This window comes from Vigna angularis, chromosome 8 (genome assembly GCF_016808095.1).
Source record: "Vigna angularis cultivar LongXiaoDou No.4 chromosome 8, ASM1680809v1, whole genome shotgun sequence".
Classification (NCBI taxonomy): domain Eukaryota; kingdom Viridiplantae; phylum Streptophyta; class Magnoliopsida; order Fabales; family Fabaceae; genus Vigna; species Vigna angularis.
The window spans coordinates 3,691,563-3,719,243 of NC_068977.1; the positions used below are offsets into that span (position 1 = coordinate 3,691,563).

Below are 27,681 nucleotides of genomic sequence, written 5' to 3' on the forward strand. Positions count from 1 at the left end.
AATAGTATGGAGAAGAGTTTGCATGTACGCATATAGTCCAATGTCCCATGATTATATGTCCGAACACTAGTGAACCGAACGGCAGAAAACTGTTGTCTGAGAGTGCATTACCGAACGGTCTGCTAAATAATGCACCGGTCATCAGCGAACTGACTTGCTGAGTACTAATGACCGAGCACTAAGCAACCGAACGGCAACCAACTATTACCGAACGGTCTGTGGAAGCATATACGATTTGTAGTGGACACCGAGCCCTACTGAACCGAACGGCAGAGCCTTGGTACATGAATTTCATTTAACCGAACGGTCAGAACTGCTACACCGAACGGTTAGCGCTTTTGCATTTTTGTTTCCGCTGCACTTCATTTAGTTTATGCATCAAATTTCGTTTTCTGCATTTCTGCATGTTAAAACCGTTCGGTCTTATACCACGTGTAGATTCGTTCGGCGTTTTCTTTTTTGCACGTTTTACTGTTTCTGCCTTTACTTACCGTTCGGTTTTACATTTACACTGTTCGGTCTCTAACATGCTTCATTGTTAGAGACCGTTCGGCTTTCTTCTGCACTCATTTTTGTTTTCCACTCGGTCTCACTCTTTAGGACTGTTCGGTATTTAGGACCGTTCCATATTATATTGTTTTCGAGAAATAAAGAAGGAAGAAACAACCAAGGTAAGGGGTTGAGGGTTGTTTTAATCACAACAATTCTTCATTATGTTATAAGCTTGTTTTATATGGTTTTTTTTATTGAATCATCTTGCCAAAAGATATTACATCATATCATCTAACTATTATAGTTTTGTTGGTACAAATTGTGACATCCCAAAAATACAGTCATAAGCCATATAATTAGAAAATCACTTTTAATAATAATCCTGTACAGTTTTCCAACTAAAAACAAAAACGAACGAACGCTCAAGGACGAACGTCCTTGAGTACAGCCACAACATTACAGAACGAACGCGCAAAGTCGCACGTCCTTACAAGAGTTACAAATTAAGGCCGAACATAAAATGAAAACCTGACCGAACGGTCGAACATAACTAGAATAAAGGTCGAGGCGGTCGAACAACCTCTCAGTCACAAACCTACACTACTAGCCGAGCGTCTCGTTGCTCGGTCTTCACTTCAACTTCTACCAAGTTCTCTTCGTCCAGCGCATCTTCCAAACGTTCGTCTCCCTCTGCTCACATCCACACGGATGATCATTGCAACGACAGGACGAACGTACAAAACGAGACAACACAAGGAAAAACGCAGGGTAAGCTTATGTAATTTAACTCATGCATCAACACACAAATTCAGGTAAACAGTTCATCGCATATATACATAACAACGCACGCATTACATAAACTCAATACTCGACTGACCGTCCGGACTGTATGAATTCTGCGTAGTTACAGGCGTTCACGCACCCGAGTGGTGTAGTAATTGGCATCCTCATCAGCTGCCACCCGAGGTTAGTCCGTTCCGTCCAAAGTACCTCTAAGGACGAGGACCTCCTGCCATTCCCACACATGACGTACTCCCCTCTACTTGAGGACGAGCACTCACGGAACATCAGGATCGAACAGCCAGCATTAACTTCCCACAGTCATACTTTACAAATTTCCAACATTCATCTGAGTCTTTCCTACCTGGAACGCTCGTTCAACATTCATAACCTTCATTCCCTCTCATAAACTTTCCAATCATTCACTATTCATCATTCCATATTCATCTATGAGTCGTTCCTACCCGGAACGCTCGTTCAAAAGTCACAACTTTCTTTCCATCTCATATATTCCTCAACATTTATCATTTATCATTTTATATTCATTTTCATCATTACTTTGAAGACCATCAAAAACCGAATGTTCTGTCCCCAATAAGACCGAGGATGAACGCTGTGAACGGGACCAAAAGACGCCCGTTCAGATCCGAATACTAGAGTCACGACTACGTTCGGGAATAACCAAGTAATGTCCTGTTTCATTGGACGAACGCTATTTACAATGTGAATCAGTTGAATGAACTGACTCTCGTGGATTCAAACCAATACTCCAAGAATAATTCAAGTGTGGAGGCCCTAGGCCAAATACATCAGACGTGAATATCTCAAGACCTCAAGGAAACGTTTTTATAAAAATTCTCACACTGAAACCCACTGCCAGTAAATGACCGAGCGTAGGAATCTGAAGTTGGACGTACGCTATTTTATAAGGCTAATTCACGAGAAAGAGTACGAGCGCTCAGTATAAGACCGAGCACCATTTAGAGCGAGCGCTAGGTATAAGACCGAACACTCCTCACTGCGAGCGCTGGTGTGAGACCGAACGCTACTCAGTACGAACGTTAGGTGTGAGACCGAACGTTAATAACCTTAAAGTAACAGAACTTGATAAATATACTAAGGGACTTTTGAAGCAGTGTTTACGAACGGGAAATATTACTATTTCATATATATATACAAATATAGAAGAATGCAGTTTATCAAAAAGACCATATACAACAGTGCTTGGCCGAACGCTCAAGCATAGTATTTTGACACGAGGACGCTCGTCCTCAACAAGGGATCTATCCAAATGAAAGAATCTCGATTTCGCTGTTTTTATCAGGAAAACCGAACGGTCAAGGACCGTTCAACAACGAACGCATATGATCATGGGGAAAGTTTCTTATTCAATTTCTTTTACATTCCAGTTCATCTCTCATCAAAATCTCATAATTCCATTCGTTCATATCAAACCAATTCTCATATTTCATACGATCCATATCATCAAAATCTCATATATTTCATATCTCATACATAAACAACGAACGTTCATGCAACTTAATCACAGTAACATCATGCATCATATTCATGCAGTCAAATAACGAACGTTCACACAACATACATCAAACCAGTTAAATTAAATAAGCTTCCCTTACCTTAAAATGACCGAACGTTCACAGACGCACAAATACACTTCTCCACTACAGATTCTCCTACCGTCAACGCTCATTAATCCAAACTACACAAACGAACCCCGACACCAAATCAGATTTACTCATTTTTAAGAATGGTGATCAACGTACGAACTCAGGACTGAGTTTCCGGCATTGAAGACGAACAACAGAGAGCGGGGAAGGACTTACCAGTCCAGCTTCGCCAACCGAACGTTTCCTCTGGAAACTCTTGACGCCGCGCGTCCTTCAATGGTACCGGATATACAGAACAGAGGAGATGAAACGGGTGCTTCCTTAGAGAGAAGGTGTAGAGACTTTGAGAGAAGGAGGAGAGAAAGGCTCTCTTCAGAAACGTTACAGGGAATGGGTGCAGAGAGAGTGGGGAATAAGTTCCAGAAATCTCAGAAATAATACAGGGAGGTGCGTGCAGACGGAGTGGGGAATATATTTCTGAAACTCAGCTTTTGCCTCCCACTTCCTACCGAACGCACGTCCTCTTTCTGACAGCCACATGCATTCCATCTCTGGTTTCTGACTGCCCATGCTGAACGGACGTCCACTCCCAGGTGGACACGTGTATCCCACTACCATTTTCCACTACTGGTTCTGACTCAGCTCCACGTGCGACAGCTGGCGTCCGTTAGTGGAGCGTCAGGCGCTGCGGTCGCCATGTGCGTTGCTGAGGTGGCTCGTTCGGCACTCGCCACGTGGACTCCACCGAGCTCGTCATTTCCGAGGCCTGACACAAATTTTATCATATCATCTAACTATTATAGTTTTGTTGGTACAAATTTTATGAAAAGAGTTTCTAGTTTTGTCCACAAATAACTTGAAAAAATAATCTACTATAATTTTTTATTATTATTTTTTATTTTGGATTTTACCTAACTCATGAAAAGAATGCTATCATAAACAGTGGATTCATCATAAAGTAATTAGAATACATTGATCTTTCATGCACACGTGTAAAATATTGAACATGGAAAGATTGTCGTCCCTCGACCATTAATATAAATTCAATTTGTAGAGACTCGGTACTGGCTTTCCGATATATTAGTTGACACGTTTTCAATCTTGGTTGAAAATATTCTAAGGGAAATAGTGTTGCACATCGACCCAGTTGATACATAGCCAATCTCTTTAAACATGTTGAGAGATGTGTAACATTCTAAAATACAGTAATCACCATATGATAGAATTAATTACAATTAACAGTCACACAGTGCAGTCTTACACTAAAAAAAATTAGAGTTCATAAACCAAAAGGCTTTAAATACAGAAATCCATACAGTAATTCAGAAATAATAGAAGTTCGGGACGAACGGTTTTACAAAATCAAATAACCGAACGTTCAAAAACTAAAAAGCTAACATCTAAAAATTAAACGAAAGCTCTAAGGCTCGGCTTTAACTTCCACGTCTACCAGATTCTCCTCTTCAATAACGTCTTCTAGCAATGCCTCGCCTTCTGCTCACATCCACACGGATGATCATTACAATGACAGGATGGACGTACAAGGACGAGAGACAACACAAGGAAAAACGAAGGGTAAGCTTATGTAATTTAATTCATACATCAACATTTAAATTAAACATTCCAAACAACACACAAGCATATAGTTCCACATGTATAATCATACGAAATCTATCAGTAGACGGACTGTCCGGACTGTATGAATCTGTGTAGCTACAGGCGTTCTTGCACCCGAGTGATGTAGTAACTGGGATACACTCAACAGCTGTCACTCGAGGTTAGCCCTATCCAAAGTACCCCTAAGGACTAGGACCTCCTGCCGTTCCCACACATGACCTACCCCCTCTACGTGAGGACGAGTACTCATGGAACATCAGGATGAACTGCCAGCATTAGCATAACCACAATCATACTTTACCAATTCCAATATTCAATACATGAGTCGTTCCTCCCCGGAACGCTCGTTCAAATTCCATAATCGTATATTCTTTCCATATAATGTTCACCCTTTATAATCCTTTACTTTATTACTATTTTCATCATTAGTCACAAGGACATGAAATAACGAACGTTCAGCCCTCTGAAGAACGAGGACGAACGATAATAGTGAGATCAACGATTCTCCCGTTCGATACAGAAGAAGACTAAGAATATCTTTTAAATTTAAGAAGTGAACTGAGTAAACTAGAGCAATCTGTGTCGAATGGTAATTACCACCTGAGTTAGTTAAATGAACTAACTCTCTTGAGTTAAATCAATTATTAAGAAATAAGTCGAGTAAGAAGGTCTTAGACCATATCCAATGCAGAGAGAAAACAATGGATTAAAGACTATGTTTCAATTAATTCACCCACGGAAATCCAATGCCAGTAAATGACCGAACATGGAAAAATATATTATTACAGTTGAACGAACGCTATTTTATCAAGGTTGATTATACAATAATACGAGCGTTTGGTTTAAGACCGAGCACTACTTAGGACGAATGCTAGGTGTAGGACCGAGCGCTACTTATTTCGAACGCTAAGTATAAGACCGAGTGTTACAAATTCTTCTTTTAAAATACGAGGGTATAAATATATTATTATTTTATTTCAGACATCCGGATACCACTAGGCTGAGCCGATCGTTCAACCCTAGTATTTTACAGGAGGACGCTCGTTCTCGACTAGAGTTCTTTTCAAATGAAAGAATTCCATTTTTAACAGTTTACTGGAAAATCGAACGGTAAATGACCGTTCGATAACGAACGTACATTGTCATAGTGAGAATGTCATATTCAGATTTTTCATCTATTTTTCAACTCACATTTCAACATAATAGTTCATATCTTATAACTTCATATCGAGTATCAATTTACATACTTTACAGAATTCCACATTAATAATTCATACTTAATAGTGATAACTCATATTCACATTTATACATTTCAAACATCATCATACATATCAACCAGCATGCATCATATTCATGCAATCAACTTAAACGAACGTTCATACAAAGCACAGCATACGAATTAAATCAAATAAGCTTCCCTTACCTGGATTCGTGAACAAATTGTCCAAAACGCAAGATTTGTGGCTCGTCCAACTAACGTTTTCTACCCTCAACGGTCACTTAACTCTTCCAATCAAATCTAACCACAAGAAAATCGAAGTACTTAGACTACACCCTTGCATGCAGCCAAAACTTGGTTTTGCATGTAACCCAGAAACGAACGGCTAAAGTCGAGAACTTACGAGTTTTAGAATCTGGATCTGTTCGGTCCAAATTGAAGCTTACGGCGTCGGGAGTACTTCTATGGTTTCTGAATGATGAACGGAGAAGAGAAAGGGTAAGTTTCAGTAGAGAGAAGGAAGAGGTTTCTAGAGAGAAGGAGGAGGAAATGAAAAGTCAGTTTTTCAGGAGAAAGAAGGGTGCATGCAGAGAGTGGGAAGAAGGTTTTCAGAAAAATCATTTTTCTTCCCAAGGTAAAACGGACGTGCACTCTCATACGGACACTTGTCTTCCACTACTGATTTTAGAACGTTCCATTCTTGACACCTGGCGTCAGTTTGCAGAGTTTGGGAGTGAGTTTTAAATGGTCTGAGCAGGGTTTTGGGTGCATTAACTGGGATTTGACAGGTGGGTTTTTGGGTTAAATTTTCAAGGTCTTACAAGATGTATCTTCTCACCATGCGTGCGTGCGTAGAATCTGGTAACGTCTCCGCCTTGGGAAAATAATCACATCATTTCCAGTTATAAGAATAGCTTGCTCTCAGCCAAGAGAGGAGTGCACAAAAAAACTGTCAGCAAATAAAATTTCAAGATCAAACTTTTCCTTTGTATTTGTTGAGTTTGCGATCATGCAAAAGACTGGCCAGGGTGTTTCTGCAAGGTCCCTCTACAAAAGCAAAATTGAAATTAGGTTGTTCCTTTAATTCCTTTCATAAAATCTGAGTGAGTCGTAATTACTTACCTCCAAAAACCGAATGAAGATATTGAAGATCATCAACTGAGCAAGCGTCTATTAAAGCATAGACACCCGGTCGTAGAGCTTCATCTACTTTTCTGTAATTAATTATGCAATAATTAACATTTGTAATGGTTATGGTCATCTACTACATCACTCTATTAATACTTTCTACTTGCTATTCAGTTCAAAGATATGCATGAGCAAGACAGACTTTATATAGATGAATTGTTCTAGACATTTAGATGCATTTTCAGATGGACAACGCTTAATAAAAAATCAAACAGAAAAGGGGCTCTCCAGTGGGATGGAAATGTAATAATCCTCAACTGGTAAACTTTTGACAGAATGAAATAACTGAACAGTGAGACGTAAATAAACCTTCTGATGCCACTTCTCTTGGGACCATATCCTGAATAAACCCATATGTAATTGGATAAAAACAGAGAACATTGACGACTAAAGATATCTTTTGGTTTAATAGCCAATTTAGTTCTCACTTTGGTTGAAAAATCTCAATTTAGTCCCTCGTTATAAAAGTGTTTTGAATTAGTCCTAACTTTTAAAATAGTGGGTCAGATTGGTACTTTCTGTTAAATATAAGTTAACAAAATTAATGGATGATGATGTGACACAACTTAAAGCTAACGAGGGACCAATCTAACACATCAGCTTTAAGCTGTGTCACATCATCATCCATTAATTTCGTTAACTTATATTTAACGAAAGGGACCAATCTGACCCACTATTTTAAAAGTTAGGACTAATGTAAAACACTTTTATAACGAGGGACTAAATTGAGATTTTTCAACCAAAGTGGGGACTAAATTGGCTATTAAACCATATCTTTTTTTCTGTTCTATCTGCATCATGAATACCAAAACAAACGGGTGTAAGCAAAAGGAGATTAATTTGTTAAATTAAGGCCATAATTCATTCAAATATAGATCTCACAAACCTCTTCATAAATTCTTCTCATAAAACAGGCACATTTTAATTCCTCATCTGAAGAAAAGCAACCCTTATTCCTTTTTGATTCATCATCAGAAACTGTCTCCAAGCAATTAAGAAGAACAGCAACAGAAGCTTCAAGATGGGCAACACACTGTCTGCACTCACTGCAATGATTGTAAAAAATGCACAAGATGTGGTTAACGATAAGGCAAAGGAATATCTAATTGTAAAGATTACAATAGCAGATTGCAGATAGATGCTATCAAAATACATCAAATATATATTCCATAGCAAATCTGTCATTTCAAGCCGTTCAATAATGAGAAGCTGTATTTTGCTGAGCGATTTACTAGATAAAATAAAACAAACCTTGGACGATGCATAATAATGGTACACAATAGTTGACAAGACACAATGAAGAGGCTAACTAAGAACGGGTGATCAACGTGACCCACTCTCTTTACTGGATCACAAATATGCTTTTTTGAAATCATCAATGGTTCTGATGACCCAGGCGCTTTAGTAACCCTAAACTGACAAACATTCTGAAAGAGTACGGCAGGGATATGTAATATTTGACCCACATCCATTGGGAATTGAGCCTGTTTTCTAGAAACTGTAACCAGTACTTCAACACCCATGAGAATGGCTGACCCAGGATCAGGAGTACTGACAGCTGTTCCAGATGCCAAGTTATCATAAAAAATAAGGAGAGTCTGTAAATGCACAATAATGTTGAAAACAGCAGATACTAAATTCTGACTGTGTCTTTTAATCATCTTCAAGCCTTTCCGACCTTCAAAAAGAAAAAGTTGTCATTAAATAATGATAATATGAATGCATTGCCTTATTCAGCATTTTGCATTGATTCCATCCAACATGTGATAGTCTTTGTTTGATAACCAGGTACTTGTCAATTTAGGTTTGCTTTAAGGATTAAAGGAATGAGTTCAGGACAATGTTTTTAAGTAACAGACAATGTTACGATTCCCAAAAAGTAATGTCAAAGACAACATAGTATATCAGTGAGCGTGTTAACCATTATCTAAAACTGACTTTCATAAGGAAAAGCATGCAGATTTGTTTTTCTGAATAAAACTGTAATAACATTTTAGTTAATATCAACTGAAATTTACAAAATTTCTGAAGTGAATCAGAATATAGTATTCATGTAATGACTTTAAGTACAAGTAAAAGGATACAAAATAAAGGATGTAATTTGCAGAATTTAATTAAATGATTAAAAGAAATGTTAGTTCAAAATAGCCATGTTCTTATTTACCTGAAACAAATTCAAGAATCATTCTAAAGCAATCAATGCCACCTGCCACAACTAACAAAATTTCCTCCCCATCTTTACTTGTTTTTACATCATAAATCACAGTACATCCTTCTAGAATACCTACTAGAGATCTCTCAATGACCTGTATAGTAGACAAAAGATGCAGCTCAGATGACTTCTCTATATATGCTTTAAATGACTTCCGCAGCCTGGTTCTAAATTCATCCAAGGCAAAGCAGTGCAATTCAGTAGAAGAGTAAGCTTCAACTGATCCACAATGAAGTGGCTTTGCACTTGACTGTCTTTCATGAAAGGTTAGTGTTCGCCCTTTTCCTTGCAACAAAATGGACTTGCCTATTGCCCTCATGTGAACCTGAATCAATTCTGTGTGGACTTTTCTAGAGGATGTAGGATCGGTGAAAGGAAAATAACCCACCAATTCTCTCAAATAGCTGCAAGCGCCATCAAACAACAGCAAAGCAGATTGTTGTGGGACCATAACCATCTCTGCAAATTCTAGTAATAGGAGTTGTGAAATTTCAATGAAAGTAGATACAAGACTAGAAGGTAAGAAACGATCATTTCTATGCAAATTTAACCTCAAAAGAGATGAGAAAGCAATTAGCAGTTGTCTCAGCAATAAAGCTACTTCAGGGTGATCAGCTTTTACCAAACTTCGTAAAAAATGCTTATTTAGACCCTGTGGCTCAAAGTAATCCACCCCGGCCAAAACCCTAGCAACAGAGTTTTCACCTTTTGGATTCAAAGCCCTTCCTAGATCACTGACACCCTTGGAGACATTATCAACTGATAAAGTATAGCAAGTTGCAGCAGCTTTACATTCATTTTGTGGACCAGCTGAGGTATTAGCCTTAGAAACAACAACTTTAGGTGCCAAATTGGTAAGTGACAAAGACACCTGCATCACTGGATCTTCAGAATGCTGTCTACTATGGGAACTTTTGGAAAGTTGGTTACTCTCAACAAGAAATTTGTTCACAAAAACATCAGAAAGCTCCATGAGAAAAGATATACAACTATTTAGTTCAGAGGCATGCTCACTTTTCAAGATCAATAATTGTTTTTCATCAATATCTTTAGCATCTGTTAGGCCAGTGGAGGATGTGAGGCCCCACAACACTCTACTAAAGCAACAAACTGCAGACGACAATCTAATGATGTTTTCAATGGTAAGACCAAATCCCACACTGACATTATGAGGGGAATTGTTAATAGAAACAAGCAAACTGTGTTTATGCTCTTTCAAATTCTTACCCATAAAGGTTAAACATTTCAATGCCTCAAGCTTGGGGGAGTTCTGAGAAGATGGAATCAAATTATTCTCTTCATGGCAAATCATATGATTAGAGATCTCTTCACGTGACACTTCAGCTTCTTTATTAATGGAAAAAGCATTTACACTTTGATATTTACCTATGCTGGACAAGACATGTGATGTGTAATCCAACAAGGAAAACATCATAGATTTACATAAAATAGTGTCTTTTGCAGAGAATGCCTCTGTAATCCCCACAACCACAGATAATGACTTTGTAATCCATAAAACAGGGAATGAACTTTCAGAAACAATTGTGTTTGGTAATGATTGAATAGTCTCCGCCTTCTCATAGAATCCAATTAATATATACCATAATGCCTTCCGACACGAGACAAATAATCTTAAGTACTCACAATAATAATCCTGCTGCACTGTACACTGAAAATACAGAAGAGCACTGACAAGAAGCCTGCAAAATTTAAGTGACAGAACTGAGAAGGAACCATTTGTTTCACATAATAAATTTCAGACAAATCTTTGGGACAAAAACTGAAGTATGTGTGGAAAGAATTTTTATCACAGGTAAAGGATTTCTTTCTCTGCATTAAGGGTAAAGGAATGTACCATAAACAAATTTTAAATTTTCTGTGCAAAGAGAGATGGTTTTGTCTTTTCATCCAATTACTTTCTTGCTTTTAAACATATAAGACAAATATAGAGTTGTGAAAATATAAATAGAAAAACAATGTTAGTTAGTTGGCTGTTAGATAGGTTAGGTAGTAGCTGAAGTAAAATTAATTACAAACAGTGGCAAGTCTATTAGAATAAAAGTAACCACTTGAGATTAAAAGCAGAAAAATATATTTTTAGGGGGCTATTTGGACCCTTCTCATGAAATACTATTTATATTGATAAAGAGTTGATACAGTAGGGAAATGGAAGGTCAAGGAACTGTCCTAGATCACTAGGTACAGTAAGTAGAGATAACCTGTTAGGTTTCTTTAAGCGAGAAACCTAAATCGATGTTCACTCCTCACTCAAAAACTATGACAGAAATGAAAGCATGTATGCGTATGTTTTCTATTAATTCTGTAAAGTATGTAAAACAGAATTACAAGTAAGTATCCCCAAGGAAGCCTCCCTTCCTCCACTGGCAAGAAATGTCCAGTCTATACCCAAAAGAAATAACGTAACCAACAGCAATCCAAGAAGATTATTTATAGTGCTGCATTATACTAACTCATTCTCTCGCTCCCTCCTAGCTGAAACAACCGCTCGGCCTTTAACAAACAACCGTTCGGCCTTTTACAATTACTACCGTTCGGTCTCTCATCCTCCACCGTTCGGCTTAACCTCTTGTCCTCACCACTCGGCATCTCTTCCAACTGTTCGGCCTCTCCTCCTCCACCGTTCGGTCTAACCTCTCTTCATCACCGTTCGGCCTAACCTCTCTTCCCCACCGTTCGGCCTCTCTTCCTCCACCGTTCGGTCTAACCTCCCCCTTGTCTTCCTTCTCTCATAAGCACGTAGTATCCTACCATAACCCAACACACTGCTCACTACTTTAGTCCTTCTAACTACACTAACATAAGTAGACTTAATAATTATTCCAACACAACTTATCAAAGAAAAAGGACTCTTTCCGACCTACACATTAAAGCATAGGATTGTATTTGCAATTAGGACAGGAAGTAAAGTAGAATGAGTTAGGAATTAGGACAGGAAGGAAAGTAAAATTAGTTAGGAATAGCTATAGTAGTTAGCCAATTAGCTAGTAATAGAGGGTTATTTAGATAAATAAATAGGAGGATGTAAGGGGAAACACACATTATGAATTGTTAGCATTTGGGAATTGAACAAGTACTTAGTTATTAAAAGGGAAACACATTCCAAGATAACTTTTTCCTGGTTATCTTCATTCTCACAATCAAGAAATAAAACCATCCATTTAGTCTCTTTATTTTAAATTCCTGGTTCCTATTAAATTAGAAATAGATAATGTTAACGGACTCAATGTGTCTGCTATTAAGACTTTTGAGCTCTTTAACACTCTGTTTGCTTTTAGTTTGTCTTTTCATGGAATGCCCTACTTCAACACTAGTTGAAAATTTTCACCTTTATAGCACACACAAGTTATTTTCTCTATCTGGACAAAATACCATAAGGTATCCAACATAGAGATGAGTGTACCTTTCAAGGTTGAAAATACAAGTCATGAGATATGAAAATGATCTTGCATTTATATCTTGCATCCAACATAAGAGATCAAGTAAATGATGGCAATCTCGAAAAACTTTGTCTGTGACAGGGAAAGTCTTTTCTTCCCTGCTGATATCCACAGGAAGTTTGCTGTCTGAATGAGTGGTTGAACTTTCCACAGCAGAACAATCAACCGGAATCTCTTTATTCTCATCAATAAGCACTGTTGACTTGTCAAGGGCGCTTAAAAACTCAACCCAATTAGGCAATGACCAAAGATTCACATCAGTACACGGAACATTACTAAATAATGGAAATGCAGATTTCTCTAAAGCATCACATAATATTGAGGCCAGATTCCTGTGGACAAACTGAAACAAAAATATGAAATGAAGACATATAGGTGTAACTTTATCTTTCTCAAAATATCACACCAGAGCATTACACAAGAAACAAATTAAAGATGGCTATAAAGCTAAACCAAATACTAGAAAGATTAAATATGGGTGTTTGTGTGTGAAGGGTAAAAGGAACTGTGTATAACAAAAGGAGGATCTTACTTTTTGTTTATAAAAAAGTGAATCATTTAAAAGTTCTGATGATATTTGTGACAAAGTGACCCTCTTGAGCAGCTTAAATTTGTCAATTTCTTGCACACCTGACTCTTGAAAACTACTTGTTACACTTTGAAGGTAAGTATGGAGTAAATGTGAGAAGAACTTTTTCATTTGCTTCTTTGAAGCATGGTTGCTCCAAACATCAACACTTTTGCAAAGATTAGACCAAATGAGTGTTTGCAATGACTTTCTGTCAGCAAAATAAACTCCTAGATCACATTCGTTGCTTTGAGTAGCCACAAAAACTACATCTTCACAAGTTACACATTCAGAAACAAAGATTGGGGATTGAAACACACATGATAAATTTTCCATAATAAAATTAGTAAGTCCAGCCGCTTCTTCCTTCAGTGTGTTGATTTGGGATCTATAAGGCTTCTGCAAATAATGCTTCTTTTGCATATACTTGAACAATATAATCTGTTTATTCACGTCAACAAGCCTTCGAAGAGCCATATATTGAAAGATATAGATCAAAGGGGAAGAATCATCTGGGCCATGTTTAAGATATATGTCAGAAATAAATTTCATAACATCAAGGAGGGAACCTGAGGGTTGAACAATCCAAGAAAAAAAGCCGAAGTCTATCTCATCAATCCTGTCCATCAACTCATAAGCAGAATATGCTGTGTAATCTACACCTCTGCAGACTTTTTTGGCAAATCAGGAGGCATAAGGCTTGCTTGCCTATATAAGGTTTGGCAACACACATACAACTGAAAGAAGAACACAAGAACCCATTGGCTGGACATACCAAATTTCTTTAAAAAGTTTCCCTTTCTAACCACTCGATCAACAGTTTGACCTGTGACAGAAGAAAAGAACTTGCAGATTGTATCTTGCTGCTTTCCAACTAGAATACTCAAGTAGGGACGCATTAATTCCATAAGTTCTTTTACGGAAACTCCAAAAAGATTGCGGTTACCATCAGTGACGGTCACCAAACCAAGCACTAAACCATATAGTCTGGATAGCCCTTTACCAAACAGTTCCACTTGCAGATTAAAAAAATGCAATTTCTTGCCATCAACCAATGGACAAAAATCTTTCATCCACATGAGAGATTCTGAAATATCATCTCTTATCTGTCTAATACAGCCACACACCTGCCCTTCTGGAATAGATTCAACAGCCTTATAAATGGCATGAATGAAATTCTGTGAAGATAAGAGCCTTTCAACTGCTTCAAAATGAACTTCATTAGACAGAAATGTCAAGAACCTAGAAGAACTTTCTTCAGTATAACCCTCAGGACATATAATAAGCCTTATAGCTTTGCACAGTGCTAAAATAGCAACTTCCACCTATAGCATTTCAAACATGTAAAGAACAAGCCTGATTCCAATTCAAGTCTTGGAGGACAATAAGAACAATAAGAAGCAGACAAATACAACATAAGCTGAATTAAAGCAAAAATACAATAGTTTATGAAAGATTTCCCTACACCCGAACATCATCCCCTGCCCCATTCCAAACATCATACCTATAATAACACCAAGAGACTAAGATACAAAGGAATAAAACCACCAACAAAGAGGAACCATGCAGAACCTCTGAAACATAACTTGCTCTACAGGGATCTGGTGAGAAAAAATAAAATATAAATGACCAGTAATAAAAATTTTAATACGAACCTGGCGTAGTTGACTGTAGAGATGAATTGTTTGGCACTCCAGGGCAGGTATAGCACAAGGTAATGAGCATTGATCAAAAGCATTCCCCAAATTGCAATTAATGGCAGAGAATGACAAGATAAGAAGCCATAAATTTACCAAGCCTTCACCAATAACCTCATATCCAATCTGCAAAAGATATCCCATAGCGACTAGAATCTCATTAGCAGGCAAAACATATATCTCCATCTTGTTAGTTGTATCATAATTGGAGAAATGGAGTACACTAGTAGAACTAGTTATCAATGTCTTAAATATTTTCTTCAAGAAATTGAGACAAGCTCCTCCAGATGTATCTTCTGTTCTCAAATAAACTTTCTCTCGCATAAAACTAGCAAGCAAATTACCAATAGACTTTAGTAAACCATGAAGATCCAACAACAGGGTATTGGCATCTACTTCAACTTCAATATAGGCATTAATCTTCAGCAAAAGGGGTTCCATAATAAGTACAAAAAAATTAAAAAGTGATTTTTGAATGTCTGCAGAAATATTATTTGAGTTAGAATGTTTTCCTAGCACTGGTTGCCTTGAATCACCTATTTTCTCTGTTGTCTTGAGCCCTTCATCCAGTTTGAATTTTCTTGCTGAAGTAGCATATAAATGAAATAACAAGCCTAAGCTACCCATTGCCATAGCATTCTTCCTAGCTATAATTCTATTCAGTACATCAAATAAATGTCTAGTATAACTCTTAATGGTTGTTTTTGAGTCATTTGATTTTTCATCACATGCAGTAACATCATTTTCTGAACCATGTAGGCTTAAAAACTCAGAAATATGCACTTGATGAAAAAGGCCATGAGCAAGAACTTCTTCCACTGCCTCTTTTAATCTCGACATCCAAATGGGATTACTTCTATTAACCCGAAGATGCAACTCACTAGATAAATGCAATAGCGGCTCGAGAAGTTTATCCACAAAATTATGAAATCCTTTCTTAGCTCGCTGGACACTCAACTTAGAGAATGGCAGAAGCACTGACCACAGAAAGCGTTGTGCAAGGGCACCGACATTGCTGTCATCAAGGCTATTGTTATAAGTTTTCAGCACAAGATCAAGCAACACCTTGGCTGTCTCAACCCACAAGTCCAAGTTTTTATTTGACAACCCACCATGCGACAAGAATACCAACGATACACAATCAATAGCAGTACCATACAGTTTAAACCTTTCTTCGGATATAATAACTTCTCCTGAACTAATACAGGTGTCTTCTAGCAGTGACAGTAAATCTCTGGCAACAAACTGAACAGTTTGTAGGAGGTTCCGGGGCATACTCCAAGAGCCGTGAAACTTCAAAGACTCCTGCAAGCATAACTTGAATATCTCCCAACAACGAATATCCATATATGCCTCAATCCCCTCGAGCTGTGGTGTCTTCCCATCGCCCCAGTTTTTCTTCCCATTCGGAGGAAAAAGCAATGTCACGATCCAATCATTAAGGTAAGATATTAGTCTTGGAAGTTTTATAGTATTACAATCCTGCCAAGCGCCAACACCATTTTCCACACTTGACCGCACAAAATTAAATGCCTGATTAACCTTACTGCACTAAGACACAATCATTGTGAAGAATAGAAAAAAAATATCTCAGTGCCCATTCAAATAGCTAGTAGAAAACGGAAAAAACGGATTAAAATATTGTTGAAGATGACTCGCTATTAAAAACAGTTTAAAATTTGTAACACCCTCCTCACGCACACACGCATTGTCCAAAGCATTGAATTGAATCTTTTATGATACGAAATGAAAATATGATTACAAAATAGAAAGTAACCTGGAAACATCATTGTCTTTGTCTTGGATGCAAAGTATGAGTTGAAGATTGTTCCAGGGACCATGACGCTTCGGAGCAATATCAGAACGGTGCCGCTTGGAAGAAGTTTGAGGTTCGGCATCGAATCTTTGTTTTCGCTTCTGATTTTAGCACTTTGCATTTGCTTTCGAACCGACCATGGTTGAGCTTTCTTCGAATTGAAAGGCTTCCGAACTGGTACGGTGATAAACCTTTAAAAACCCTTACTAGACCTGTCAAGACAGCCTATGAGATTGGACCCTAGCCTATGTGGGGTTGGGGAAAAAAAACCCACAGAAAAAAAAAAAAAAAAAAAGCTTAAATACTTATTTCGTCTCCTTAGGACGAAATTTTTAGTTTAGTACCCGGTTTTAAAAGAGTGATTCTTCCTACACCTCACTACTTTCATCCTGCACCTCCAATTTTACTTCTTTACCCTTCATTTAACAAAAAGTCAAAACTTAATTAATCAATTAATGTTTCTTAACCACCAACCATTTTTTGTAACTGCCAACAACTAAAATTTCTTTTGATATAAACCCTAAGTTGCAGCCATCTTCTTCGTTTCCACTGTTTCACTGTAGCATAGCATTCTCTGTTTACTGCTTTTGTGAGATTTGTGAGAAATCAAGCACCTGAGATTTGTGAGAAATCAAGCACCGAGGAGAAACGCAAACAGCTTGGCACAGGAGAGAGGAGAAAAGAGGGGCAGAGGAGACCGGAGAGAACAATGGGAGAGGAGGGAGGGCGGAGGAGGGAGGAGTGATTTAGAAGGGGTGTAGGGTTTGAGGGTGAGATGCGGCACAGTTCAAGTTTCAAAATTAGTCAGCCTTTTAAAAATTCAAAATATTCTTGTTGACTGTGCTGAGGCTATACTTTGGAATTAAAATATATTTTGGAGGTGCAGGACAAAGGCAGTGAGGTGCAGGGAGAATGACTCGTTTTAAAAATGTACTTGGTTCCTATGTTTTAACTCCTAGCTGACGTGGCGAAGGAATCTGCACATTTTCTTCTCTTTCCTCTGCTTTTCCTGCAAAGCCCCACCTTTTTCTCTCTTTCCTATATCTTTATTAAATACTTTTTTTCTCTCTCTCTCCTTCCTCCACAACCTCTACCTTCAGAATTAACGTTCGGTCATGAACAGTCATAACCGTTCGGTTCTCAACTGCAAGTTCCAGCGCTTGTCAAGTCTTGTGAGCACACTTTCGGTAGATATTTTGTGGGACCGAGACACTAACCTTTCTGACGTGACTTTGTCGCTTCCGAATGTCTCTGCCGCTCGTTCTCCTACAATATAGACTGCACGTTCGTCCCTTACTCGCATCGATCGCTCTCATTCACCAGCAGAGGGGGAGGCAAGGCACTCCGACGCCCAAGTTAGGATTGTGATTTGAAGAGCTTTGGCTCTTAATTGAGTGGTACCACTATCAAGCCCGCAATCGTATAACTAAGCTAATGATTCCAGCAAAGGATAAAACGTTCCCATATGACACAAATAAAATCTAAGCAGCTAGGATAAGTTTATATTTTATTCTGTTTATATTTTTATTTCTGTTTATATTTTTATTCTGTTTATATTTTATTGGGCTTATGTCAACTTAATGTCCATAAAACAACTTATAAATACAAAGCCAGGACCGCAAGCCAGGTAAGTGTAAGACCTTGGAAATTTAACCCAAAAACCCACCTGCCAAATCTCATTTAATGCACCCAAAACCCTGCTCAGACCATTTAAAACGCACTCCCAAACTCTGCACACTAACGCCAAGTGTCAAGAACGGAAAGTTCGAAAATCAGTAGTGGAAGACAGGTGTCCGTATGAGAGTGCACGTTCGTTTTGCCTTGGGAAGAAAAATGATTTTCTGAAACACTTCTTCCCACTCTCTGCATGCACCCTTCTTCCTCCTGAAAAACTGACTTTTCATTTCCTTCTCCTTCTCTCTAGAAAGCTTTCCTCTTCTCTCTACTGTAATTCATTTTCCTCTTCTCCGATCAACTTTCAGAAACCATAGAAGTGATCCCGGCGTCCTAAGCTTTCTCTTAAACCGAACAAGTGCAAGTTTGAAGCTGGTAAGTTTCTTTCCTTAGTTGTTCGTTCTTAGGTTTCATGCAAAACCAAGTTTTGGCTGCATGCAAGGGTGTAGTCTAAGTATTTCGATTTTCATGTGTTTAGATTAAGTTGGAATTGTTAAGTGATCGTGAGGATAGAAAGCTGTAAGCAGACGAACAAAAATCTTGCGTATAGAACGTTTCAGTCACGAATCCGGGTAAGGGAAGCTTATTAATTTAATTTATATGACTATGTGTAGCATGAACGTTCGTTGAATTGATTGGATATGAAAATTTATGATGCTATGTTATGATGCATGAAATGTATGAGATTTCTGTGATTTGACGATATAAGATATGATTATTTGAATATAGTATGATTGTAGATGGGTGAGACTATATGTTAAAATTGAAATTTGGTAATATTGACTATGATAAGAAATACCCCTTATGATTGTGTACGTACGTTACTGGACGGTCTTTGACCGTTCGGTTTTCCAGTGAGAATGATTTGGTAAGGGATTCTTTCATTAGGAAAGAATCCTAGTTGAGGACGAACGCCCTCTTTTATTAGTGCTACGTTTGAGCGTTCGGCCGAACGTAGATGGCCGAGTGTTATGTAAGGAGTTGAGAAATTTATAATTTTACCTTTGGACACTTAGTCATTTCTAAATTCTATCTTCACCATCTCGTATTACCTTTAATTCTATTTCTATTATGAGTACAAGTCTGCGATGGGTCTCGACTCAAAGCGTTCGTTATGAGTGGCGCTCGGTCTTATACCGAAACGCTCGTCCTAGTATTAAATTACCAAACGGGTGGAAATAGCGTTCGTCCAAATTTCAGTAAATCCGTGTACCGCGTTCGGTCATTGATTGGCAGTCGGCTTTTATAATTAAATTATTCTCGGTATGGTCATCTAAACGTCTTGAGGGTCTTTATCTATTTTGGATTCGGCCTAGAGCCTTCCTACTTAAATTATTCTTTGAGTAATGATTTGATCTTCCTAGAGTCAGTTCATTCAACTGATTCGAGTAGAAAATGACGTTCGGTAAATCTGATGTGTCGGTTTTATTCGGTTCTGAAACGAGAATCTCTCGGTCTAGTTTTTCACGTTCGTCCTCGTTATGAAGAGGGCTGAACGCTCGTCATTTTATGTAACTGTAATGAAAGACGAAAATGAGGTTAAAGTGAAGAATGATAATGAACGAACAGTATATGAGATGAAATAATGATTGTGGATTTTTGAACGAGCGTTCCAGGGAGGAACGACTCATGTATGGATGAATATGAATATGGAATTTTGTAAAGTATGACTGTGGGCATGCTAATGCTGGCTGTTCATCCTGATGTTCCGTGACTACTCGTCCTCACATAGAGGAGGGTAGGTCATGTGTGGGAACGGCAGGAGGTCCTAGTCCTTAGGGGTACTTTGGATAGGGCTAACCTCGGGTGGCAGCTGATGTGATTATTCCAGTTACTACATCACCCGGGTGCAAGGACGCCTGTAGCTACGCAGATTCATACAGTCCGGACGGTCCGTCTAGTGATAGTTTTTGGATGATTATATATGTTGAAATATTCTTGTGTGTTTGGAATGTTTGATTTAAATGTTGATGTATGAATTAAATTACATAAGCTTACCCTTCGTTTTTCCTTGTGTTGTCTCGTCCTTGTACGTCTGTCCTGTCATTGCAATGATCATCCGTGTGGATGTGAGCAGAAGGCGAGGCATTGCTAGAAGACGTTATCGAAGAAGAAAACCTGGTAGACGTGGAAGTCAAAGCCGAGCCCTAGAGCGTTCGTTTATTTTAGATGTTAGCTTTTTAGTTTTTGAACGTTCGGTTATTTGATTTTGTAAAACCGTTCGTCCTGAACTTCTATTAGTTCTGAATTAATGTGTGGAATTCTGTAATTAAAGCCTTTTGGTTTATGAACTCTAATCTTAGTGTAAGACTGCATTGTTTTACTGTTAAATGTAATTAATTCTATTATATGGTGATTACTGTATTTTGGGATGTTACAGTAAGTCCTATTCACACTCACATTTACATCAATAGATTGTTTACATCCAAAAAGTATTCAATCGAGAACTACGGTTCGTTTACAATTCACCTAACATGAGCGTCGAAGCGCCCTTGCAGGTACCTCCCCCCTCGGTTGGAGATTGGAGTTTGCTGAACGATCGAAGTGCAAAAGGATCGAGCGTTAAAGATCAAGAGCCGCCGAACGAACAGAAATACTAGGAGAGCGAGCGTCCGGATGCTAAAGCGAACTGTTCAGTGTCAAAGTTGCGTCTACCAGGTTAGTCTCTCGGTCCCACTAAATTCATACCGAAACATTTTGGCGCCCACCGTGGGGCTGAGGATTTGAAGACTAAATGGTCACCACAAGGAATATGGAGAACAATAGCACCAGGGATCTGATCAGGGAACTACAGGTCCAAATAGAAGCGCAAGCGCCAGTCATACAACAACAACAAGAAACCCAGCGTAAGCAAGAGGAAGTAATCGCGAGGTTAAGGGAACAACGCCCTCCACCAAAAGCATCCGCTTCCAACAGAAATAATAGAGGTAGTCGAAACGAGGAAAGCGTCCACACCGGCCTACTCCCATCCACACCGTTCGACCTCCCAATTTGTTACCATTCATAGACGCCATCATGCAAACCCCAATGCCGAAGAGACCGCCTCCGACAATGGAAAGGTTCAACGGTAGCACAGATCCAGACCAATCTGTCGCAATTATATCTTTGATATTATACATCTTGCGGATCATTAAAGCTAGGTGTTTGATTGAGTGGTCGTTCGACCTCCTCATCCTTTATTTTGGTTATGTTCGACCGTTCGGTATTTTCACCTGTAAACCGTTCGGTCAGATACTATTTTATGTTCGGCTTTAAAGTTTGTAACTCTACTGTAAGGACGTTCGTCTTTGCGCGTTCGTTGTTTTAGTTGAAAAACTGTACTAGATTATTATTAATCGGAATTATTCTAATATATAGTTTATTGCTGTATATTTGGGATGTTACACTCCCCATCTCCTTTTTCTAAAAATAAAAGGACGTGCGGTCCTTACACTTCCCATACCTAATTCAAAAAAAAAAGTGAAAAACACATTAGAAATGAATAAAGAAGGAGCAAGAAAAAAGTAAGTACCAGTTCTAAGAAGGCGATACAGAAAGCGAGGGCCAACCGCATCATACACTCTCCGAAGAGAGGAGTGATCCTCAGCTTTGCAGAACTTGGTGACGAGAAGTAGGCCAGCAAGACGCTGTTCGTCTCGCTCTCCTTTCAGCAGTTTCAAGCAGTCCTCCAGGTTGGGACTCTGAGTTCCCTTCATTCATGAACACCATTCACAATTTATATATTCAGAAAACAGAGAGAAATATTTCCTTTTAACATGTAATCTTTATAATATAATATTTACAATAAAACTAAAATTCAAATTGAGTACAGGATAAATACAAAATTTTACGAGTATAACCAATCATGCACCCTCACTATCCCTGTTTTGAAAAAAACTTTCGTTTCAGTTTACTTTTCTCTTTCTGCTTTATTTTAAAAAAAGTAATAATCGGTATATTTGTCTCTGAAAACAAAAAAACTCAACCGATAATCATTGTAACATGTCAGACCCTGGAAAATAACGTACAAGTACACGTGGCAGCCGGAGAGCGAAACACCTCAGCAACGCACGTGGCGACCTTAGAGCGAGACACTTCACCAACGGACGCCAGGTGTCACGCTGCATGGAGTCTGGAGTGACGAGCAAAGTGCAGTCCGCGTGTCACTCGGAGAACGTGACATTTCATTAGCGAACGCTAGGTGTCATGCCGAGGGGAGTCGGGAATCGGTAGTGGAAAACACGTGTCCGCCGAAGAGAGGACGTTCGTTCGGCGCTGGAAGCAAAACTGAAATTTCTCAGAAAAACGCTCCACTCTCTGCACGCAACCCCTTTTTCCGATTTCTGAAGAGAACCTTTCTCTCCTCCTTCTCTCTGCATTTTCTTAACCTTCTCTCTAAGAAAACACCCGTTTCGTCTACTCTGATCACCGTTCAGGCACCGTGGAAGCATTCCCGGCGTCTCAAGCTTCATCTTGAACCGATTGAGTTTCCAGTTTGAGCTGGTAAGTCTTCTCCCCTTAGTCATTCGTCCTTTTGTTACATGCAAATCACGTTTTGGTTTCATACGAGGGTGTAGTCTAAGTTATCTTGGTTTCTTACTGTTTGGTTTAGTTTGGAAGAGTTTGGTTGAGCGTTGAGAGTAGAAGAAATCTTAAGTCCGTGAAGTGATTCTAAAGGACGTACGTTCACACTAGAGGTAAGGGAAGCTTATTTAATTTAATTTGATTTGGTTGTTGTTGAACTGTCTGAATATGCGTTTAGTTGATTGAATGAGTTTGTTGCATGATGGTTGATGTGACTGTATGGAATGAACGTTCGTTTATTGGATGGTATGAAATGAAATATGAATGAATTAGGTGATAATGTATGAAATATATGAAAAATTATGATATGTGTTGTATGAGATATGAAAATTGATTATGATAGGAATTTTATAAAGTTCTGAAGTTATGAAGTTATAAGTTAAGAAAAAAATGAGTTTGAATGTAAAAGATTCTGTATATGAAATTTCTCTATGATAATGTACGTTCGTCACTGAACGGTCATTGACCGTTCGGTTTTCCTGGTAAACAGTAAAAATGGGATTCTTTCATTTGGAGAGATCCCTAGTCGAGGACGAGCGTTCTCATGTCGAACACTATGTTTGAGCGTTCGGCCAAGCGTAGTCGTATCCGAATATCCCTTGATAAAGTAATATATATATATATATATATATATATATATATATATATATATATATATATATATATATATATATATATATAATGATACAATCTCGTCGTTCGTAAGTGCTCGGTCTTATACCGAGCGCTCGTATTGAACAGTGCTCGGTCTTATACCAAGCGTTCGTATTGAACAGTGCTCGGTCTCATACCAAGCGCTCGTACTAAGTAGTGGTCGGTCTTACACCTAGCGCTCGTACTGAGGAGTGCTCGGTCTTACACCAAGCGCTCGTACTCAATTCTTGTATAATCTCTTTTGATGAAAGAAATAGCGTTCGCCTAATGTTGAGACCTCGGCAAGCGTACCGAATTGTACAAGTAATAAACCGGTAAGTCAGGAAATCGTTTTCCCAAGAGATTTATTTTGATTCACAGATTGATTAAAGTTTACTAATTTAGCGATTAATTTTACAACACAAGTAAGATTTGCATACAAATGAAATTAAAGTGGTAAAAACAGATGAATTAAAGTTCACTGGGGTTGAAATTCAAGTTCATCACTCCAGTAATCTTCTACTAACACAATTCCTTAAAATTAAGCATCGACATTCTAGGCGCATGCAGTCCCTGATTCCTCAGATGACAGTTCATAATCACTCAAACTAAATTACTAATCCCTTAGCTAATTCAGTTATCAGATTTGCCTTAAACACAATGTCACAGATGACTAAAAATTCCCTCCTATGTCTAGGACTCGAAATCCTTTAGCAGTTCTATCCTAGGTCCGCGGTCTCATACATTTCCCAATGATTTAACCGTTCAAATAGCTCAGATTCCCATCAAAAGCATGAAAAATAAGGATAGAACACATAATTCAAACAAGTTCATGCATTAATAGAAAAATTACATAGAAGTTCAGAAATTTACTCTCAACCCCAGTGAAATGGAGTTTTAGCTACACATATACATCATAGAAGAGAGAAATGATGGATTGGATGGTGGAAATTGGTGATTTTCCACCATGGAAGCCCTTGGAGCAGCTGCTGCAGCGTCCTCTGGTTTCCTCTCCATCCAGATCTGCTTCCCGTGAATTCTGGATCTGGTTTTAAAAGAGAAGCTCCAATAATTAGGTCACGGGTTCTTTATGGACGAGCGTCCAATTTCTGGACGAGCGTCCAATTTCTGGACGAGCGTCCACTTCTGAACGAGCGTCCTCTTCTGGACGAGCGCCCTCTTCTGCGCGCTGGACGAGCGTCCTCTGCGCGCTGGACGAGCGTCCTCTCTTGTCGACAAGCGTCTGGACGAGCGTCCTCTGCCAGCTGGGCGAGCGTTCTCGTTGAGCGTCCACTTGCTGGACGAGCGTCCTCTACTGCGCTGGACGAGCGTCCTCTGCGCTCTGTTCGATGGTCGTTCCTTCTCTGTCAACGAGCGTGCGCTCGCTATGAAACGAGCGTGCGCTCGCTATGTGACGAGCGTCCGCTCACTTGGCGACGAGCGTCCGCGCATTCTTCTAAGTCGCGCCCGGCGCCCCTTTTCTCGCGCCCGGGCGCGAACCTCTCGGTAAATTCGCGCCCGGCGCCGTTTTTCTCGCGCCCGGGCGTGAAACTCTCTGTAAAATCGCGCCCGGCGCCCTTTTTCTCACGCCCGGGCGTGAAACTCTCGGCAGAACTGCGCCCATGAGTGTGGTCCAAGTCTTTGATGGTATCCAATCCTTATTTTTCATCAAAATAAACAACAAAAGCATCAAAAACATTTAAACAGTCAAAATTATACTTATATCAACAATTATATATTTTTCATGAGAATTAACACTAAAATTTACTCAAAAGCACAACAATTTAAGCAACAAAAACAAGTAAAGTTTACACCTATCACCTAACTTAATGGAATTTTCTTATCGACCGTGCTCGGTCATTGACTGGCATTCAGATTTCTTGATGTAAATTCAAATAAGCTAAATATTCATTAACGTTCGGTTTCTTCATGCAAATGCTTCTAAGTATTATTATTGGAATGTCATAAAGTGTCGTTGGTTCCAGCATAGAGTCGTAGCCTTTGGCGAGATCTTTTCAGCGTTCGGTTAGAGTCAGTTCACATAAATGAATCCTCACTGCAAGGAACGTTCGGTTCATTCGTTCCCTGCTATATCAAGGGTTTTGACAAAAGTGATCTAAACAATCTTTTATTCGATGAGTTCAATGTCAATTACAATACACTAGAGCCAATATTCCGACAAGGTTCTTGTCTTCTGAAGACAGTGGTAGAGGATGTTGTGAAATACACAGATAACGGTGCTCCAATTAAAAGACACAGACGGAAGATAATCCCTGTGCATTCCAAGAAAATAGCTGGAAAGAGATTTTGGAATGAGCATATCCTTCTCTTGAAGGAACTTGGTGGTTTTATTGAAGAGATTAACAATGTGACTCCAGAGTATGTGAGATCCTTTGAGTTTGATAGCAAATTGATGCCATCTACATGGATTGTAGTTCGAATAGATGGATGCCACTTCCACAGATTTTCTGAGGTACATGAATTTGTGAAGCCAAATGATGATAGAGCCCTTAACCTGATGAATTTGTGTGCAGTTGCTGTCTTAGAAAAGTTTTGGGAGGATATAGTCTTTGCCTATGGGGTTAGTGATGAGTACAGTTTTATTATTAAGAAAACCTGTAATCTTTACCAAAGGAGAGCTAATAAAATGGTTTCAGCAATTGTGTCTTTCTTCACATCCACTTATGTGATGAGATGGAATGAGTTCTTCCCACAAAGCGAGTTAAAATACCCTCCTTCCTTTGATGGGCGAGCAGTGTGCTATCCATCTACTGAGATTCTAAGGGACTACCTTTCATGGAGACAGGTGGATTGCCACATCAACAATCAATATAACTCTTGTTTCTGGAAGCTAGTTGCATCTGGAAAAAGCAAAAGGGAAGCTCAGAATAGTTTAAAGGGTGGTCAGTTGCAAAAGAAAATTGAAGAATTGGCTATTGACTACAATAAATTACCAGTCATGTTCCAACAAGGATCCTCAGTTTATAGGGACAAAGTAGACACTGTTCCAACTCACGAGGAGAATGGTAACTCTTTTGAAAGTAAAGGAAAGGTCATTGTAGAACATGTTGACATTATTGGACCAACCTTTTGGTTGGAACACCTAAACATCCTTGATGAATAGGTGCATGTGTAGCCATTGAGTCTCCAAATTAAATTTTTACTTTATTTATTGTTGATGGAAATTTTTACTGGTTTTGTTTCACGTTCTAGGTTTTATATTTATATTTTCTCATTTAATTTGCTTGAAATCAGAAAGTGCTACATATATTTTTATTTTATTGCTTAAAGTACAAATACGCATGCCAAACCTATTTCCTTTTAACATTTAATCTTTATAATATAATATTTACAATAAAACTAAAATTCAAATTGAGTACAGGATAAATACAAAATTTTACGAGTATAACCAATCATGCACCCTCACTGTCCCTGTTTTGAAAAAAACTTTCGTTTCAGTTTACTTTTCTCTTTCTGCTTTATTTTAAAAATAGTAATAATCGGTATATTTGTCTCTGAAAACAAAAAAACTCAGCCGATAATCATTGTAACACAAGCAAAAGAGATACCGCTATAAGAAAAAAGATAAACACTTTGGATTTTCATGTACTTAACTGTTAATATTTATCAAAATTAAATTAGAAAAAGTCTAACATATCACCTTTTATCTCTAATAAATAAATCTGTTAATATTTATGACAAATCAAGTAGCAAATGTAAGTTTATGAGCTTAACACCGATTTCTCCATCTGAGTGGTAGCCCTTCTTCCAATTGCATGTATTGTTAGCACGGAACCGAACCAAAACTCGCAGGTTTGACAACACTTGGTATCAAAATCAATGTATGAGATGTATATGTACTATGTATGTGGAATTCATATTAACTTTTTTTCTTACGTCTTTTTACAAATAATAGTTGTAGCAAATGAGATTGCGAGACTCAGAGAGCATGTTCAACAAAACAGAGGAATGGCAGTTCAGTTACAATTAACACTAAAAGGAAGACCAAGACCAACAATGAGCAATTTGATATCTCAAATCAGAGTTAGAACAAGATATGTTTATTTTTATTGTCTCGGTAATACTTTAGAACGATCAACAAATTAGATAAAATATTTGTTCATTTCAAGGCACAA

General features: G+C 38.5%; 2 protein-coding genes across 2 annotated transcripts; one reads left to right on the forward strand and one right to left on the reverse strand.

Annotated features, from left to right (window-relative positions):
* Positions 1–4,117: 4,117 nt before the first annotated feature.
* LOC108344575 (uncharacterized) lies at positions 4,118–17,978 on the reverse strand. The gene is made up of 14 exons (XM_052867156.1): positions 17,893–17,978; positions 16,637–16,783; positions 14,818–16,405; positions 13,825–14,487; positions 13,043–13,792; positions 12,558–12,985; positions 9,089–10,836; positions 8,176–8,602; positions 7,795–7,970; positions 7,234–7,366; positions 6,859–6,950; positions 6,140–6,783; positions 5,941–6,036; positions 4,118–4,394 (listed from the first exon to the last, which is right to left on the reverse strand). Exons 1-12 carry the CDS (start codon positions 17,976–17,978, stop codon positions 6,710–6,712), a joined length of 6,312 nt encoding a protein of 2,103 aa, XP_052723116.1. The 3' UTR covers positions 4,118–4,394; positions 5,941–6,036; positions 6,140–6,709.
* Positions 17,979–25,167: 7,189 nt separating this feature from the next.
* On the forward strand, positions 25,168–26,745 carry LOC108339100 (tRNA(His) guanylyltransferase 1). The gene is made up of 2 exons (XM_052867157.1): positions 25,168–25,182; positions 25,536–26,745. Exons 1-2 carry the CDS (start codon positions 25,168–25,170, stop codon positions 26,667–26,669), a joined length of 1,149 nt encoding a protein of 382 aa, XP_052723117.1. The 3' UTR covers positions 26,670–26,745.
* Positions 26,746–27,681: the final 936 nt, after the last annotated feature.